Here is an 18,493-nt window from a genome sequence, read left to right as displayed (position 1 = left end):
AATCTTTGGGGTTAGGGCCCAGCCTCCGGAAGCAGTTAGTTGACAGAGGTCACAAAGACACTGGAGAGGGGCTCCAGAGCCCCCCATCTCAGCATATCGGTCTACCTCCCAAGAAATGGCAGTACCGCCGCCTGTCACCACCCTGCTGTCCATGGCTGACCAGTGCCGCCCCCGATGTCCCGCCTCTCCACCCGGCCCCCACCCTCATCACTAGCGGTGGGGAGGCCCAGCCTGGGATCTTCGCCTCGTGTCCTTGGGCTCCTGCTCAGCTGGCCAGTCCCTGTCCCCACGCCCGCATCACCTGCCCCAGTTTCTCCAGCCTGCCACAGAGCCTCGAGGTGTCAGATTGCGCTTCCGGCGGCCTCTTCCCTTGGCGCCGCACCCCACCCTGCACCTGTCCCCTCGGCCACCCGCCCGCATTCCCCAGCCCTGCCGACAGGAGGGGCCGACCCAAGACCCAGTCAGAGGAACAGGATGCAGGGGCCCGTGTTAACGCTGGGGCTGCTGGCTGCCCTGGTCGTGTGTGGTAAGAGTGACCATCACCCCCCCCTGGTGGGTCCCCCAGGACCCCTACCCAGGTCCCCCACGGCATGCTCCCCTCCCGTCCCCTCCTACGTGGGGCTCCCTCTCCCAGCGTCAGGCCCACCTCCCCACTTCCCACTGCCATTCCTCCCTGGAGGGGCCACCGCCCCGGGGCCCGCTCCACGCCCAGCAGGACCTCAGGGCGGCGTCCCTCCCGGGCCCCTGTCCCCGACCCTCCCCAGGCAGCTGGGGCCTGAACGAGGAGGAGCGGCTGATCCGGCACCTGTTTGAGGAGAAGCATTACAACAAAGAGCTGCGGCCCGCGGCGCACAAAGAGGAGACCGTGGGGGTCACCCTGGCCCTCACCCTCTCCAACCTCATCTCCCTGGTGAGTGGCTCCTCCCGGCTGGGCTGGGGAACGGTGGCAGGGATAGCTTCCTGGAGGCCTGGCTGTCTCCTGGCCTGGGATGGCCGTGGAGGAAGGCCCAGGCCCCATCCCGGCCTCTGGTAGCTCCTCTCCCTGGGAAACGTGCTCGGGGCCTCTCCGTGCCTCTGCATGCTGCCCACAGGCCTTGGGCCGAGGACGCCCCTTTCCCTCCAGCTTCAGTTCTGGGTGCCCCCGTTGCGCACCCATGACACACGTGAGAGGCCATATGCCCACCCAGCTTCCTGGTCTATCCATCCACTCCTGACTGCTGGGGGCAGGCCATTGCCGTGGTTTCCCCTGGGTGGCAGCCGAGAGTAGGTGCCTGGTGAAAGGGTGCAGGCCCCGGGGGGACAGTCCTCCTGTTTGATTACAGAAAGAAGTTGAAGAGACTCTCACCACTAACGTGTGGATTGAGCACGTAAGGAGAACACCCCGCACAGAGCTGGGGGTGGGGAGGGTGCAGGGCCCAGGTTCGCCTGTGCTCGCTTCTGCTTGGGGACCCCCAGCCTGCCTCAGACGCTGTCCTCCGGGAGGGACTGGCTCCTGCCTACAGACGAACCCCAGGCCCGACCTCCTTCCCGTCAGCTGGTGCTGCCACAAGCCCAGACAGAGCCTTCTGTGGGTTAGGGTCGTCACCTAGGGAAGATCGTCACAGTACCTTGATGTTATTAGAAGACACTGTCTGCTACCCAGCCTCTTTTGTCCCAGCCCCAGCCCCTGTCCAGTCTTCTGCCAGGGAAGTGGTTGCTCGGGGAGCGGGGGGAATGGGGGAGCCCGGACAACAGCAGAGCCCACTGCTGACATTTCTTCTGGGCTTCCAGGGCTGGACAGACAGCCGGCTGGAGTGGGAGGCCAAAGATTTTGGGAACATCAGCGTCCTGCGTCTGCCCTCTGACATGGTGTGGCTCCCAGAGATAGTGCTGGAGAACAAGTTGAGCCGCAGCCCTCCCTGGCTTCCCTCCGCCACTCTGCCTCCCTTCGTCTTGAGCGTCCCCCTCCAGTCCCAAGCTTCTGACTGCCCGCCCTCCTCTGCCTCCCCCAGCTCGGCCAACTCCCAGCTGGCCAGCACTCACTGTGGCCCTTGTCCGTGTCCCGCAGCAATGACGGCTCCTTCCAGATTTCCTACTCCTGCAACGTGCTCATCTACCCCTCAGGCTACGTGTACTGGCTGCCGCCCGCCATCTTCCGCTCCTCCTGCCCCGTCTCCGTCACCTACTTCCCCTTCGACTGGCAGAACTGCTCCCTCAAGTTCAGGTGCACCCACTTCTCCAGCCACCCCTCCCCCCAGGGCACCCCGCAGGGGCTGAGGGAGGTAAACACGCTCAGGCAGAGGCCCCTGCTCTGTCCCGATTTGAGCTTCCCCTCCCCACCGTGGCCCCCTCCACCCGTGAACCCCCTGTGCTAGCCTTTCCCCCATCGGCGGCACCAGCCAGCGGCTGAGGACCACCCTCTGCCCACTGCCCTCCCCAGTTCACTCAAGTACACGGCCAAGGAGATCACCCTGAGCCTGAAGCAGGACGAGGAAGACGGCCACTACTACCCCGTGGAGTGGATCATCATCGACCCCGAGGGCTTCACAGGTGCGGGAGCCGCAGCTGCTGGGCGGGCTGGCCCCTCAGAACCCCCCCCCCCCCCACGGATACAGTCACACTGACATCCCCACCCCAGAGACGCACGCGTGCATACACACACCCAGGACGTGGACACACAGGGACACAGACGTGCAGACAGACACACACAGGCCAGACCCTTCCCCGTCGGAGCAGGGTCCCTGGGGATGGTGTGGCCTACAGATGAGGGGGCGGTTAGCCTTCCTGCCCCCAGAGGGCCCGGGGGATGGCTGGGGCTTTGGCTGTCGTCCTGACGGTGTTTATGTTGCCCCCTCCCAGCGCCCCCCTCCCCTGTCTGTGATCAGGCTTAGATCTTTTACTGGGCCCTACCGCTCGCCCCTGTCTGTCAGAGGAGACCCACAACCCGCTGGCCCCGAGGCTGGTACGTCACGGGGAGGAGGGTTCTTACTCTCACTGCCTTGTTATCCCCAAGCCTCCTTATCTGAACCACATATGGTCTCAGCTTCTATTTTTCCCAAGGAGAAAAAAAAAATTCGGTCCCAGAGGAAAACTTCCCCCTTGTAGAGTGAAACTTCCATCCCAACCCCCAGGGAAAGATACCCAGAAACAGAGTGTGAACCCTCGTCCGTGCCCCCACCCCACTCCCAAGCCTCGCAGGCCCCTGCCAACAGGCCTGGCTGCGGCTCTGGGCTGGCTCACTCCACCCAGCGCCCCCCCCCCCCACCACCCCCGACCTGCCCCCAGGCCCACCCCCCATCCCCGGCCCCCTTGCCCGGCCCGACCCCAAGGCATCCATGTGCCACCCTCAGAGAACGGGGAGTGGGAGATAGTGCACCGGCCGGCCAGGATCAACGTGGACCCCAGTGCCTCGCCGGGCAGTCCCGGCCGCCAGGCCGTCACCTTCTACCTCATCATCCGCCGCAAGCCGCTCTTCTACGTCATCAACATCCTGGTGCCCTGCGTGCTCATCTCCTTCATGATCAACCTGGTCTTCTACCTGCCGGCGGACTGTGAGCCCAGCCCCCGCCCCCTCCCCGAGGGCCCTGAGCTCGGCCACCCCCGCCCTGCCCCTCACTTCCTCCTGGGGGTCACCATCCTGGTGCTCCCTGCCCAGGGTCCAGGAACGAGGGGCACGTGGCCTGTCAGTGGCAGGGCTCGGTGACCCTGTCAGACATCCCCCAAGTGGACAGGACCCCTGGGGGTTCCATCCCTCTTGGACCTCCCCTCTGCCTCTCATGATGGGCTTCCCAAGGACCCTAGGGAGAGCTACAAAAGTGTCCCTCTGTCAGGGCAGAGATCGGGCCTGTGTGGCCACCACTGTGTGACCGTGGGCCTGGCTGTTGAGCCAATGGGTGGATAACAAGGCCTCTGGGAAGCCAGGGCATGGGGCGTGCCATCTACACACAGCTGGGTTGAAGAGGACACGTGTCATCTGTGGTCACTTGGCTATGAGCAGGGCACAGTGAGTTCCAGAGACAAATGTGACCCCGCCCCGGACCCTGACAGACAGGGTAGAAACTACAAGCCTAGGAGTGCAGCCTGGGGGGCGGTGGGGCAGGAGCTGGAGTCTGGCTGCGAGGCGCATTGCAGACCGAGAAGCAGCGCTGGGGCGGGGCCGTGGACCCAAGACCAACGGGGCCAGCACCGCACAGCACGCTGAGGGGCGCAGGTGGGAAGAGCAGGGCGGTGCTGGGCTGGGGTCTCTGAGCAAAGGGCTGAGAGCAGGAAAGTCATCTGGGTATGAGGATGCCCTGGGGCTTTCTGTGCGGTGGAGGGACAGGGAAGGTCTGTGATTTAACAGGGCTGAGTGGCAGGGGATTGGCTAAGGAGGAAAGCAGGGGTTCCTTGTGCTCTCACCCAGTGGCAGGCAGCGTCTGAGAATTTAACACACACTCTCCCACTTTGGCCTCCCAGCTTTTAGTGGTTGAGGAAACTGAGGCACAGAGAGGTTAGGTTGCTTGCCCAAGGTCACCTAGCAGTAAGTGGCAGCTCCTTAGCCCTGGGCACCATGGCATTGTGAACAGTAGTGCAGGGACCACCGTGGGACCAGAGGTCACAGCTAAGGATGGGCTCCCCAGGTGGCGAGAAGACGTCAATGGCCATCTCGGTGCTCCTGGCCCAGTCTGTCTTCCTGCTGCTTATCTCCAAGAGGCTGCCAGCCACATCCATGGCCATCCCCCTCATCGGCAAGTGAGTGCCGTCCCTGCCTGCCTCACCCCGCCACTCCTCGCCCTGGGCGGGGGCTCCAGGCTGCACCTGTGCCCACAGGTTCCTGCTCTTTGGCATGGTGCTGGTGACCATGGTCGTGGTGATCTGTGTCATCGTACTCAACATCCACTTCCGCACGCCCAGCACCCACATGCTCTCTGAGGGAGTCAAGAAGGTGAGGGCTCAGTAGCCAAAAGCTGGAGGTCGTCCACGTGCCTCTCTGCAGGGAGATGGGTGAAGCCGCAGCGGTACCCACAACAGGGGGTGCTACCCGGCAGCAAAAGTGGCCCTGCTGCTCCCCACGCCCCAGGCTAAATATTACATAAAAGAAGCCCGATGCTAAAGAGACTGCAAGATTCCCTTTCTGTGAAGTTCAAGGACAGGCAAAACCAATCTTCAGTGCTAGGAGTCAGGATGGTGGTTCCCTCTGGGTGTGGGTAGGAATTGATGGGGGTGAGGCAGGAGAGAACATTTTTGACATACAGTTCTTATCTTATCTGAGAGGTGTTTACACAGCTGAATGCATCTGTTAAAATTTCACCTAGCTACATACTTAAGGAAGGTGAGCAATGTGGGGGCAGGGTGCCCAGGAAGGGGACTGTCCTTGCCTCCTGGCCTCTGCAGGGCCACCTGGTTGTTTTGGGACAGCTGAGGATACTTTAGCAACTTTTCTGGTCTTAGCTCTGCGTTGGGGGCATTTTTCTTACTTTTTTTTTTCATATATAATTCATTTTCAACAAGTGAGTTCTTCTCTGTAATGAGAGAGTTGGAAGCAACCTAATTGTCCATCAGTAGGGGATCAGAGTTCTTCTGCTGTAATGAGAGAGTTGGAAGCAACCTAATTGTCCATCAGTAGGGCATCAGAAGAATAAATGACAGCATCAGACTGGCAAGCACTTTGCGGCAAGCCAGGAATGGAGTCACAAATGTTTGGGTGTGTGAAGGTGACCCACGTTTGTAAAATGGCCCCTCTGACCTGCCATAGCTCTTCCTGGAGACACTGCCTGAGGTCCTGCACATGTCCCGTCCGGCAGAGGATGGGCCCAGCCCTGGGACCCTGGTCCGGAGGAGCAGCTCCCTGGGCTACATCTCCAAGGCAGAGGAGTACTTCTCGCTGAAGTCCCGAAGTGACCTCATGTTTGAGAAGCAGTCAGAGCGTCATGGGCTGGCCCGGCGCCTCACCACCGCACGTGGGTCCCTAATGGCTTGGAGTTCAGCCCATCCATGGGAGATGGGGTGAGGGCAGGCCTCATGCCCACCTCTGGCCTGGTGTCCACAGGTCGGCCCCCAGTAGGCTCTGAGCAGGCCCAGCAGGAGCTCTTCAGTGAGCTGAAGCCAGCTGTGGATGGGGCCAACTTCATCGTCAACCACATGAAGGACCAGAACAATTACAATGAGGTGAGTAGCCACAGGGTTGCTGTGTACAGATGTTCAGGTAGTGCACTGATCGAACACATATCTTAAGGGGGCACACTTCCCCTCAGAGATACCTATCGACTTAGTTGGAGTTCACAGTGGGTGCAGATTCCAGGCCTCTCGGGGAGGGGGATCCCATAGCAGTGTGCGGAGTCAGGCACACACTCAGATATACACACAGGCGCACAGCTCTGCCCTACTGGGGCCACACTCTGGACCTCCCTTAGGGTCCCTTTTTTCTCCCAGCTGCCAATCACTTTCTGTCCCTGCTCCACTCCCAGCTGGATACTCCAGACAAAGCCAGACATTTAGAAGGCGGCCCTATAGGGTTGCTCAGTACCACACAACTTTAAAAAATTCTCCCCTGACAAAGGGGCATATTTTCCTGGTTCCCATATAGGCTAGTGGCAGCACTGAGAGGCTGGGAGGGGTCTGTGGGCCTGCTCTCTGTCTCCTGGACAGACAGAACGACCAGCCCCGCCTGTGGCTGGAGGTGGGCCTGGGCCCTTGCTGGGGACTTGGCAGCACATCCCATCTGCTGCAAGCCCGAGGCAGGCCCCACAGATACGCCGAGGCCGTGGGCCCCAGCTTGGGGTGTGAGTATGTGGTTTGAGGGCCCTTCTTACCCCACTGTCTCTGTCTCTGTCACCCTTGCCCCCAGGAGAAGGACTGCTGGAATCGGATAGCCCGCACAGTGGACCGACTCTGCCTGTTTGTGGTGACACCCATCATGGTGGTGGGCACAGCCTGGATCTTCCTGCAGGGCGCCTACAACCAGCCTCCACCTCAGCCCTTCCCTGGGGACCCCTTCTCCTACCGGGAGCAGGATAAGCGCTTCATCTAGAGTGGGCGTGCCCTCCCCGGCCTGGCCCAACAGCCAGGGGAGGTGGCTGGCCTGAAAGGGAGGTACAGGGGGTGCGGTGGATAGCTGTGTGGACAGGGGTGTCTGCGAAACAACCAGCTCTTCCTGGGCAGACCGATTCCCAGCCCTGAGACTTTGAGCCCAGTTGGTCCTGCCAGGCTGGGGCAGAGACAAGCTGAGGTCAAGGGAGGGAGGGGGAAGCCCTAATTCTCAACAGTGGTTCCTTTGCAAATAAAGCCAGGAGCCACCGGAGAAGGGCTGAGAGTGGACATCGGCTGGGGGTGGGGCAGGACGATTTGTGGGGAGGCAGAGGGCTGGCTCAGGGACCAGGGAGGATGCCACTCAGGCTGGCCTCTTGGGACCCCTCTGTGAGGGGTCAGAAAGACAGAGACATCTTCTTGCCTCCCTCTCCCTCAGATGGGGATGGAACAGGTGGGATCCTGGGCCTTTACTTCCCAGCTCCTCCAGCCGCCTCCTTCTGCCAACTCCTTAGTCTTGGGCCTCTGAGGCCCCACCTGGAGCCGAGGTTGGGGATGCCTCTCTCTCCAGGCCCACTAGGGAAGGAGTCTTTTGGCAGGTTTGGGAGCATCAGGATTGCAGAATGGCCTTCCCCAGCCCTTTCTGCCTTGGCCACTCTGTCTGGGTCCCCCTGGGAAGCTGAGGATGGGGGTGGAAGGGTCAGGTTCAGCATCCACAGAGGCTAGAGGTCAGCCTGTCAACCTCAGGTCACACGCACCATCCTAAAGCCCCAGAACTCGGCCATCCCCCCAGGCTTGTCCCCTTGAGCACCTACTCCTCTTCCCCAAAATAGGGTTACCAGACAAGACTTGGGACATACTTATACTAAAAAATGATTCATTGTTTACCTGAAATTCAAATTTAACTGGGAATCCTGTATTTTAATTGGCTAAATCTGGCAACTCCACCCCAAAGGGAGCCCCCGCCACTGCTATCCCAAAGGCCAAGGGCTGAGGTTGCAGGAGCCAGAGGATGTGGTTCTGTGTGGTAGCCCACCTCCAAGGTGGCCCCAGTGAGCCACACCTCCTGGCATTCATACCCTCCCACACGGTACCAAGATTGGTCTGTGTGACCGATAGAAGGAGGCAGAAATGACAGTGTGTCACTTCCAAGATCAGGTCGTAAAAGACATTGCAGCCACCCTCTTTCTCTCTCTCTTGCTCTCCCTCCCTCGTTCATTCTTAGTTGGCTCTCTGACTTTGGGGAAGCCAGGGGCATGATGTGCAGCCCTGTGGAGAGGTCCAGATGGCAAGTAACTGAGGCCTCCAGCCAACAGCCCTGTGAGTGACCTTGGAAATGGATCCTCCAGCTGAAGTGGCTCCTTCAGCCACAGTGGAGCCTTCAGATGAGATCACAGCCCCATAAAAGGCTCTAAGCCAGAGCCACCCAGCTAAGCTGCTCCTGGATTCCTGACCCTCAGAAACTGTGTGAGATATTAAACATTTGTCATGTTAAGAGACAAAGCTTTGGGGTGGTTTGTTACACTAGCAGTGTGACCTTGGGCGAACCACCCGTCATCTCTCAGCTTCAGTTTTCTCATCTGCAAAGTGTGGATAAGTCCAGCTCATGAGGCGTCTTGAAGATCAAATTTGCTAGTAGGAGTAAAGGTAGTTACATGTGTCCTGCAAATTGTAGGGGTGGTTATTTATCTCATTCCTCATTCGTGGGCCTCAGTCACTGAGGACAGGCCCTTAGGGCCCTCACAAGGGCCTCCTGCATCCAAGCCTGGCGTGGTGACTGACAGGGGACTGGAGCAGGTTGGAGGACCTGATTCTTCACCTCCTTGATATGCAGGCTTGAGTGTCCCAGCTGAACCCACATCCCTCAGAGGGAATCAGTGACCTCATGAGCTCAGGTATATAGAAAGCAAAATGTTTGGCCTTCCCATGGAACTGAAGAAAAGATAAACCATTTAAAACCAAAACTGACCCTACTTACTTCTGCTTTCCAATATGAACCTTCTGAAAATTCGAGGTACAAATATTTAATTTTTTCCCCTCTGAATAGTAAAACTAGCTTAGACTTACACCCTTCAGATGAGCAGGCAGTCTGGGTCTTCCCTGGAATTTTTCACCAACTCTGGGGTGTCCCTTTCTCGTGCCCAGAGACAAGAGGGCCCAGATCTGATCCCTCAACCACTGTCGTTGCTTTTCTTAGCCACATGGTGGCGCTGTTGGCAGCAGATTTTACACAGTCAAATAGTGAGGCCTCAGTGTGTCAAGCCTGCCCAGGTGGCTGTAAACCTTCCAGAGAAGACAACCCCCAATGCCCCACTAGACCAAGGGCGCCTCTTTAGCAGGTTACCAGGGTTACAGTGGGTCCCCCGACAGCACCCACTTCCCCAGCACTCCAGCCCCAGGGTGCTGTCAGGACTGGTCCACCCTATGGACCAGTGGCTGCGTGGGGCGGCTTGGTTCAGGCGGTGATGTGAGCGATGGGGGGGGATGGGAGGCGATGGGGAGCGATGGGGGGCGAGGGGGGAGCCATGGGGGGCGATGGGGGGCGATGGGGAGCGATGGGGGGCGATGGGGAACGATGGGGGGCCATGGGGAGCGATGGGGGGCCATGGGGGGCCATGGGGAGCGATGGGGGCGATGGGGAGCGATGGGGAGCGATGGGGAGTGATGGGGGCAATGGGGAGCGATGGGGAGCGATGGGGAGCGGCAGATGACGCTTCGCTCACTTGCTGCTCACCTCCTGCTGTGCAGCCTTGGTTCCTAACAGCGCGGACAGCTACCGGTCCGAGGCCCAAGGGTTGGGGGCCCCTCTCTTAATGGGTCCCATACTTCTCCCCTTAACCATTCCAAGGCTGAAACTGCCACTCCTCAGAGATGCCCCACCCCCCTGAGAACACCAAAGGGACCTCTCAGAGCAGAGAGAAGGGGAGAAAACAGGGTTAAAATGTGCATCCAGAGAGAGGTGGCACAGTTCCTACCAGAGGGAATTCAGTCTCCAGAGTCTTCCTTTTCCCTCCCAGACACGCGTAGGGAAGGGGAGAGAGAAAGTCAGAAATGTCCGGCGTCAGCTGACTACCTATGCCTGGGGTGGTGGAGGGGGAGGGCGATAGGTGGTCCATGATTTAAAGCCATTAACTATCTTGGGCAAAGAGCCATCCTGGAGGAGAGCAGAGAGGAGGAGAGATACTGCTCCGCGAAACGGGTGAGGGAATTGAGTCCAGGGGACACCAGAGGGCAAAGTGGGGAGAAGGAGACATTGGCTTCGTATACTCCAGGGAAAGTGGGCTACACAGCTAGATGCGGGGTGAGAGCGAAGTTTGGGGGGGCAGGTGCTGGGGGCGGGCTGTCCAGGAAAACTGAGTGTGGAGCCCAGAGCAGGACCGAACGCAAGGACCGAAGTAGATCAGGGAAGACAGGGGCCACCACTGTCATCCCCCTGCCCACCCCAAAGTCCTGGAGAAGACAACAGAGACTTGTGGGCCCGCTGCAGGGACTGGGGTCTGAGCCAACCTCATTTGGATCTCCAAGGACAGGGCACGTGGGCTGACTTCTAGTTTACTGACATGCTAAAATGCCACAGACACCGTTTGCTTGCGGGGAGGGGGACACGTCCTCAAATGGTGCTTTCCCTCCAGCCCTCAGAGGCCTCCACCACCCTGTCCCACAGGATGCTGAAGGGTGGGCGGCACATATGGGAACCTGCGTTTTCCGTCTTGCCCACGTAGTGGGTCATGTTGACCTGTCTGCTTCGAATAGCTGGTCGGAAGACAGGTGGGCAGCTGACAGCAGGGCCCTCGGCCCCTAGATCAGCCTCAGCCCCACTCTTCCCCTGACCACAAACCACAGCGTGGATGGAGCTGGTTTTCTGGCCCCTCTAGGTCCCCTCATCTGACTCTACAGGGGCCAGGACCTTGATCTTGCCCGCCTGCCCCCCTCGGACTGTGAGTTCCTGTGAGCGGCTCGGGCTTATCCCTGGGTCCCCCTGGCCTAGAGCTGCCCTGCCACACACTGGGGACTCCGTAAATCTGTGGATGGCTTAATAAATACTGAGGCCCCCCTGAGGAGCCCCTATTCAGGGGCTGTCCTATTCCCTGGAGCCTGTGTTCCAAATCTTCCTCGGCTCTCCTTCCTCTAAAGCTTACCAGACCCGAATTCCATGCCTCAGAGACCAGAGAACTCTGACCTGACCCCCTCATTTGCATTAAGGTGTCATTGCCTGGGGGCCCTAGTGCATCTCTCCCATAGGCACTTGACCCTCCAGTGTCTCGGTCTAGTGGAGTGACCCATGAAGATGTCAGGGACCATGTCATAGAGAAACTCAGGAACAAAACACGCTTCCCCAACGGCCTTCACGCCTCCCCAGATCCTGACCCGCTGGAGGGGGCAGGAGGAAGCGTCCTCGGTCGGGGCCCTTCCTCAGTGCTCTGCCTTTCTCTCCCACACCCCTCTGTCCCCGGCTGCGTCCTCAGTGCCCCCGGCTGGAACACGGACGGAGGACTGGGTCGGCTGAGCCTAAGAGTGGGGATGGAGGCTGGACCGTCTCCGTTGGGACAGACAGGGCCCCTCTGTCCTCCCCAGCCCGGGTAACCTGAGCCCGGCATTGTGTCCATCCTGGAACAGCTGACAGTGCTGGGGTCAGACAGCTGGTGGGGCTGGCCTGGCTGGGCTGGCTGGGGAGGGAGTGTGGGCTGTTACATGAGACCCAGAGGCTGCATCCCTCTATCCCAGTCCTGAGGAGTTGCAGTCCCACCCCTGTCACTGCAGAGAGCTGTGGCACCATGCACGGGGGCCAGAGGCCGCTGCTCCTTCTGTCACTGTTGGCTGTCTATCTGGGTGTGGACACAGGGGGTCTGGGGCCTGGAGAGGCCAGGAGCAGGGGTCCAAGGCCTCAGGGGATGGAGGGTCTGGGTGGCTACTGGAGCCTGTCCGCCACACCCGGTTCCCTACTTCCCCATGTCACACCCTCCCGTGGCCTCCCCCTCATTCTGCCCCAAAGCCCCTGTACCCAGGCTCAGCGCTGTCTGTCGCAGGAGCCCAGGGCCGGAGCCAGGAGGAACGTCTGCTCAGAGACCTGATGCACAGCTACGTCCCCCACCTGCGGCCTGCCAAGCATGATTCAGACGTGGTCAACGTCAGCCTGAAGCTCACGCTCACCAACCTCATCTCCCTGGTGAGCACAGGCCTGTAGGACGGGGGCGGGGAGGGGATCCCACCCTGCCCCTGGGATGGGGGGAGAGGAAGGGGCTGGCGCCAGCAGCCGGGAGCAGGCAGCGCCCACCGGGGAGACCAGGGAGCTGGAAAACTCCCATGGGGCCGCCCAAGAGGCTGGGGTCTTGTAGGGACTAACACCTGGGGCTTAGCCCTCTGTTCTGTGCCCGCAGAATGAGCGAGAGGAGGCCCTCACCACCAACGTCTGGATAGAAATGGTAAGAAGCCGCCCTGCCACCCTCTTTTCCTCTAGCAGCTCCCACCCTGGGGCCCCAAGGCCCTCACAGCTGCCTGTTTCCCTCCCATCCCATCCCTGCCTCTCCTGCCCCCGCCCCCCGGGCTGGGCCCCCCTGGGGGTCGGGGGGCCTGGCAACCCCTCCCCCTGCAGCAGTGGTGTGACTACCGCCTGCGCTGGGACCCACGTGACTACGACGGCCTGTGGGTGCTGCGGGTGCCGTCCACCATGGTGTGGCGGCCGGACGTCGTGCTGGAGAACAAGTGAGGAGGCGGCGCGGGCGTGGGGGGCGGGGGCGGACAGACAGACGCAAGGGCGGGCCCAGCAGGACAAGGGTGTTCTGGGAGAAAGAGGCAGGGGAACAGAGGGTGCAGCCCGGGGACACTGCGGGCACTGGGGCGCGGGGGCTAAGGGTAGGGCCCGCGGCCAGCAGACCTGACCCCAGACCTGGCTCCACCGCCTCCGGGCTGGGCCGCCTGGGTAGGGATGAGGACAGCTCTCTCGGGGGCCCACAGGACAGGCGCAGGAAGGGCTGCCCTCCGGCTCTGGCACTCTGTGGGAGCTTAACTGCTGTCAGTTGCTGCCATGACCATTAATGAAGGGGGGAGGGGAGAGCGGCAGCGATTAGGAGCTGGGCCGAGGGAGCCTGGCGTGGGGGGGGGGGGGGAAGAGGGGCGGGGAGGGGGCCGGGGGAGGAGTGGTCCCCAGGCCAGGAGGAGAGACCGGTCAGGGGTGTGGCAGGCTGGGAAGGGTTGGTGGCCCCGGGCCCCATCCACACGTGGCCTGCCCTGTGCGCAGCGTGGACGGCGTATTCGAGGTGGCCCTCTACTGCAACGTGCTCCTGTCTCCCGACGGCTGCGTGTACTGGCTGCCGCCCGCCATCTTCCGCTCCTCCTGCCCCGTCTCTGTCACCTACTTCCCCTTCGACTGGCAGAACTGCTCCCTCATCTTCCAGTGAGGCCATTGGCTGGGGTGGGGATTTGGGGAGCCGCTCTAAGAGGGGCCCTGGTCGGGTGGGGACCCAGGGGCCTAGCTCCACCTCCCTGGGGCCTCTGCGTCTGTCTCAGGCCCAGATGCCTGAAGATGCCTGTGTCCCTCCCTGCTAAGCCTCGGTTCCCTCACTCATCCTCCTTCGCTGCCTCAGTTTCCCTGCCTGTGCCAGGAGGAGAGACATCAGTGACTGGGATGGGTGGGCGAGAAGGCACACACACGCCGACACACATGCACACCCACACTAGACCACTACGCCCTACAGCCCCACGGAGAGGACGGCGCTGTCTCAGTATCCTCGTCCATTGATGGGGGAAAGGGGGTCTGTGAGAGGGTCTCCCCGGCTTCTAGAGGAACAGTCTTCCTGAGACCCTCCTCAGTAAGCAGACCCGAGAGGTGCATACTGTGTTTCCTCTGTTCTCACCATCGGCCCCTCCTGCCCTGGAGACGGTGGGAGGGAGGAACACGGGGTGGCCCTGGGCTCTTGCCACCAGGGCAGCACACTGAGCTGCAGTCTCCTGGTCCTTCAACTCAAACTTCCCCAGACCCCAAAGAGCCTGACTCCCCGCCCCTGCCCCATCTCGTGCCAGGGTTTTGTAGAGAACTCAGAAATTCCTGGCTGCACTTTTTGAGGCAAAGCAGCCCACAGTTGCCCTCAGGTGATGGTCTATGTGACCTCATGCGTGAGTCTGCATACACTCAAGTCTATCCTCTTTCCCTCCCCATCTCCCAGGTCCCAGACCTACGGCACCAACGAGATCAATCTGCAGCTGAGCCAGGAAGATGGTCAGACCATCGAGTGGATTTTCATAGACCCCGAGGCCTTCACAGGTAACCTCCACCCAAGGCCCCTGCTGGACCTGGCTGTGCGGGCAGGGCCAGGCCGAGATCACGCCCCCTCCCGTGTAACTCAAGATGAAAACTACAGTAAACCACAAAATACATAGATTTAAAGGCCCGGCAAACCTCTGATTTTCCCCATGATAATTACTCCAGTTTGGGTGGGAGGGGGATCAAGCATCCATCTTCCCACACTGTTCCCATCCCTCGATGGCGCTCCTTTGGCCACATGCTGGTTGCCCTGTAGCTGGGTCCCACGGGCTGCAGGGATCTGCCCGCCCGCACTCCCTGTGCCCACCCCAGCCTGCTGCCTGCAGAAAATGGAGAGTGGGCCATCCGGCACCGGCCAGCCAGGATGCTGCTGGATGAGGCACCAGCCGAGGAGGCCGGCCACCAGAAGGTCGTCTTCTACCTGCTTATCCAGCGCAAGCCCCTCTTCTACGTCATCAACATCATTGCGCCCTGTGTACTCATCTCCTCTGTGGCCATCCTCATCTACTTCCTTCCTGCCAAGGGTACCTAGCGCCTGTGGGAGGGGAGCCACGGCCCCGGCCGGCGGCACAAGGGGTAGCTGGAAGGGCAGAATGGCAGCATGACCTGGGACCAGCGACATGGACTCCTTGTGGGGAGGGGGGTGCCCCACGGTGGGGAGGTTGAAATCCGCTCTGAAGGCCTCTTGGTCATGGGCAGCGGGTGGTCAGAAGTGTACCGTCGCCATCAACGTGCTCCTGGCCCAGACTGTCTTCCTCTTCCTTGTGGCCAAGAAGGTGCCCGAGACCTCCCAGGCGGTGCCACTCATCAGCAAGTAAGGCCGGTCCTCATGCCTGTGCCCACCTCCTCCCCTCCCTTCTCAGGAACACAGGGTACTGCCCTCCTGCCACCCCCACCCCCATCATCCTCAGTGCCAGCCCATCACCCCAAGGGATCTGGGGGAATCAGCCACTGCGGGTGGGGATGTTGTCTGGGGTGGAGTGTTGAAGGGCCAGCCCCGCCTCCTGCCTGCCCCCCCGCCACCCCGGCAGGTACCTGACCTTCCTCCTGGTGGTGACCATCCTGATTGTTGTGAATGCTGTGGTCGTGCTCAACGTGTCTCTGCGGTCCCCACACACACACTCCATGGCTCGAGGGGTCCGCAAGGCAAGCTCCCCGCCCCCGCCCCCTCCAGCATCCTCCTGCCCTTTCCGCTTACACGCACCTTCCCCTGCACTCCTGTCTCTGGGCATATTCCTCACCTGCCGCATTCAGCAGCTAACCTGCCCCACGTGCATCTAGAAGCACGTGCCCAAATGGATCAATAATAACACCAAGCGCTTACTATGTGGCAGGTGTATTACATATACTAACTTACTTAATCTTCATAAATCCCCTATGAAGTGGGTATTAGTATCATCTCCAGTTTACACATGAGGAAACTGAATCACAGAAAGGTTAAATAGCTTACTTGAGGTCGCATGGCTAGAAAGTGGAGGAAGCAGGATTCGGCCCAGGCAGGCTGGCTCCAGTGCCCGTGTGATCTGCAGCCCACCTGCAGCAGTCAGCTGGGACCCTTGTTACAAATGCAGATTCCCAACCTACCCCAGGCATCCTGGGCCAGGGGTGGGGCCCAGGAACCTGTGTCTCCAACAAGTGCCCTGGTGATTCTGATGTGCACAAAAGTTTGGGGGCCCAGGTTCAGTGTCTGGCGTGGAACAGGTAAGCTGTACCGGGGCCAAGCCACTGCCCCTGAAGTGCAGCCTCTGGGCCCCCAGCGCATGAGCCCTTCGTGCCAACCATCACCTTCTGTTCCGAAGCCAAGCCTGGCCACCCAATCACCCAGGAAGGTCTGCTGGCCGCTAAGCTAAGCCACCCATGACATCCCCTCTTCAGGTGTTCCTGCGGCTCCTGCCCCAGCTGTTGCGGATGCACGTTCGCCCGCTGGCCCCAGCGGCTGTGCAGGACGCCCGGCCCCGGCTACGGAATGGCTCCTCCATGCGGTGGTCAATCACAGCCGGGGAGGAGGTGGCCCTCCGCCTGCCCCGCAGTGAACTCCTCTTCCGGCAGCACCAGAGCAATGGGCTAGTAAGGGCAGCGCTGGAGAAGCTAGGTGAGACAGGGGGTGTGACACTGGGGACACTCCTGCCCAGGGACATCAGACACGAAGGGTCTGTTGGCCAAGGTGCCTGGCACAGCAGATGAGTGCTGGGCAAGTGTCCAGGCTGGGGGGAGAGGGGCTGGGGTCTCTAAGGAGAGGCCACTTTCTCAGACTGTTTCTCCTCCATTCTACTCCCAAACCTTTCTCTCTCTCTTCCACAGAGAAAGGCCCGGAGTCAGGGCAGAGCCAGGAGTGGTGTGGCAGCCTGAGGCAGGCCGCCCCAGCCATCCAGGCCTGCGTGGAAGCCTGCAACCTCATTGCCTGTGCCCGGTACCAGCAGAGGCACTTTGACAGTGTAAGCCAGTCGGGGGTGGGGCTGGGGTTTGAGTACCTGGTGAGGGACTTGGACCTGAGATGGGGCAGGATGAGTGGTGTGGCCATGGTAGGGCAATAGGATGGAGAAAGTGGAACTGGGAGTGGGGCCAGGGGCCCGTGGAAGAAGCCAGGTTGAGGCCTGGAAGTAGGTGAGAAGGGCTCAAGGAAATGAAGAACGGAGGCCTGCTGGATGGCCAAGGGTGGCACAGGGATCCAGCTTGGTGCCACCGCTGGTCATCTCATCCCCTGCCTCTCACCCTCAGGGGAACAAGGAGTGGTTCCTGGTGGGCCGAGTGCTGGACCGCGTCTGCTTCCTGGTCATGCTCTCGCTCTTTGTCTGTGGCACTGCTGGAATCTTCCTCATGGCCCACTACAACAGGATGCCTTCCCTGCCATTCCCTGGAGACCCCCGCTCCTACCTGCCCTCGTCCGACTGAGCCAACCAATTGCTGCTAGCCATGTGGAGTCTTATCGGCTGTGTTCTGCTGCTGAGGTCATGAGTATGCTCTTTGGGAAGTACCCTTCGGGGCCATGTGAGCCAACCGTTCCTGAGAAAAGCTGGGGAAATAAAAAGACAGAGCTGGAGCCCTGGAGTGGTTGCGGATGGGATGCTGGCAGAGTGTGTTAGTGGGTCAGCATCTACATGGCACTGGCTTGCTATTCCTGGCAATCCCCTCACTTGAGCAAAGTGTTATCAACTCCCATCATTTCTGAAGCCCTAAGGACTCTGTTTTATCTTATCCCCAACTAGGCAAGGTCCTATCCCTCCAGGCCTGGGCCTCCCTTCCCTTTTACAAGTTCCCTGCAGGCTCCTAAAGGAGGGAAGTCAAGAGAGAAGTGAAGCGTAGCAGCCAATGCTCTAGCGAAAGAAGGGGAGCAGAGCCCACTCCAGCTGGCATCTGCCTACTTTCTTGGGGCTGTACGCACCCAATACTCATGTGCACCAGTGACCTTTCTATTCAGATGCATTTTTTTGCCATCGATCACCAAACATTTTATGAGTTTTATTACCTTTTTTCATTATTAAGAGCTCCTCACAGCATTATGGATAAGCAAGAATCACTATTCCCCCATGTTTAGGATGGGCAAATTGGGGCCTAGAGTAAGAGGGGCGTCCCAGAACAATGATGGCTAAATAAGGGTTGGAGTCCACAATTCCCAACACTGACCCAATCTTAGACACTCTAAGAAAGTTCTATGGCCTGGAAAACGGATGCCTCTTCCTTCTCTTCTCAAAGGCCAGGGAATTTGCACTGGTTTCAAGGAAGAGCGAGGCAGGGAGGCAGGGAGGCTGGGAGGAGACCCTGACCAGGCTCCCTTTGCCCCACTTAGGAGACGAGGGCCGGGGTCTTTCAGGGGTGGGGGTGGGGCGGGGAGTAAGGCCATGCTTTGAGAGTGTAACTGGGGCCTGAGTTTTGTTGGTGACAAGACAACTTGGGCAAGTCATTTGTGCTCCCTGAGCCTGTTTCCTCATCTGTAAGTATGGGCACAGATATCGGTACCTACCTCCCCTCATCACAGGATCAAAGGTGCGGGTGAAAGTGATTAAAAAATGTTCAAGTGTCACATAAAGACCTGACAATGGGACATTGTTGCGGGGGAGAGGACCTCCCCCAAGTACAGGGTTGCTGGCTTTGGGGATCAGTCACCAGCAGGTTCATTTCATTTATTCCACTCTGTGTGTGTGTGTGTGTGTGTGTGTGTGTGTGTGGTGCCCGCGCTGCTGTGTATTTGGAGTGTCAGGCAATTTAATGACGGTGGGATCATTTCTGGTTCCTGTAAGCCTCTCTACT

At 59.9% G+C, this 18,493-nt stretch overlaps 2 protein-coding genes across 3 annotated transcripts; both read left to right on the top strand.

Moving 5' to 3' along the window:
• The first annotated feature begins 474 nt into the window (after positions 1-474).
• On the top strand, positions 475-6,988 carry CHRND (cholinergic receptor nicotinic delta subunit). 2 transcript variants are annotated; one of them, XM_060015479.1, is made up of 12 exons: positions 475-526; positions 765-910; positions 1,323-1,367; positions 1,771-1,880; positions 2,048-2,203; positions 2,420-2,529; positions 3,330-3,530; positions 4,599-4,710; positions 4,789-4,903; positions 5,714-5,918; positions 6,008-6,126; positions 6,806-6,988. In XM_060015479.1, exons 1-12 carry the CDS (start codon positions 475-477, stop codon positions 6,986-6,988), a joined length of 1,554 nt encoding a protein of 517 aa, XP_059871462.1. The 2 variants fall into 2 exon arrangements, with proteins under 2 accessions (XP_059871462.1, XP_059871463.1); XM_060015480.1 differs by lacking the exon at positions 1,323-1,367.
• A 4,771-nt stretch (positions 6,989-11,759) lies between these two features.
• Positions 11,760-17,137, top strand: CHRNG (cholinergic receptor nicotinic gamma subunit). Its single transcript, XM_060015477.1, has 12 exons — positions 11,760-11,814; positions 12,012-12,151; positions 12,363-12,407; positions 12,578-12,687; positions 13,223-13,378; positions 14,148-14,245; positions 14,572-14,769; positions 14,945-15,059; positions 15,277-15,391; positions 16,121-16,337; positions 16,547-16,680; positions 16,964-17,137. Exons 1-12 carry the CDS (start codon positions 11,760-11,762, stop codon positions 17,135-17,137), a joined length of 1,557 nt encoding a protein of 518 aa, XP_059871460.1.
• The last annotated feature ends 1,356 nt before the right edge of the window (positions 17,138-18,493 follow it).

This window comes from Delphinus delphis, chromosome 7 (assembly GCF_949987515.2).
Source record: "Delphinus delphis chromosome 7, mDelDel1.2, whole genome shotgun sequence".
NCBI lineage: Eukaryota > Metazoa > Chordata > Mammalia > Artiodactyla > Delphinidae > Delphinus > Delphinus delphis.
Note: the sequence above shows the minus strand (reverse complement) of the source record. Positions and strands in the feature narration are given on the sequence as shown.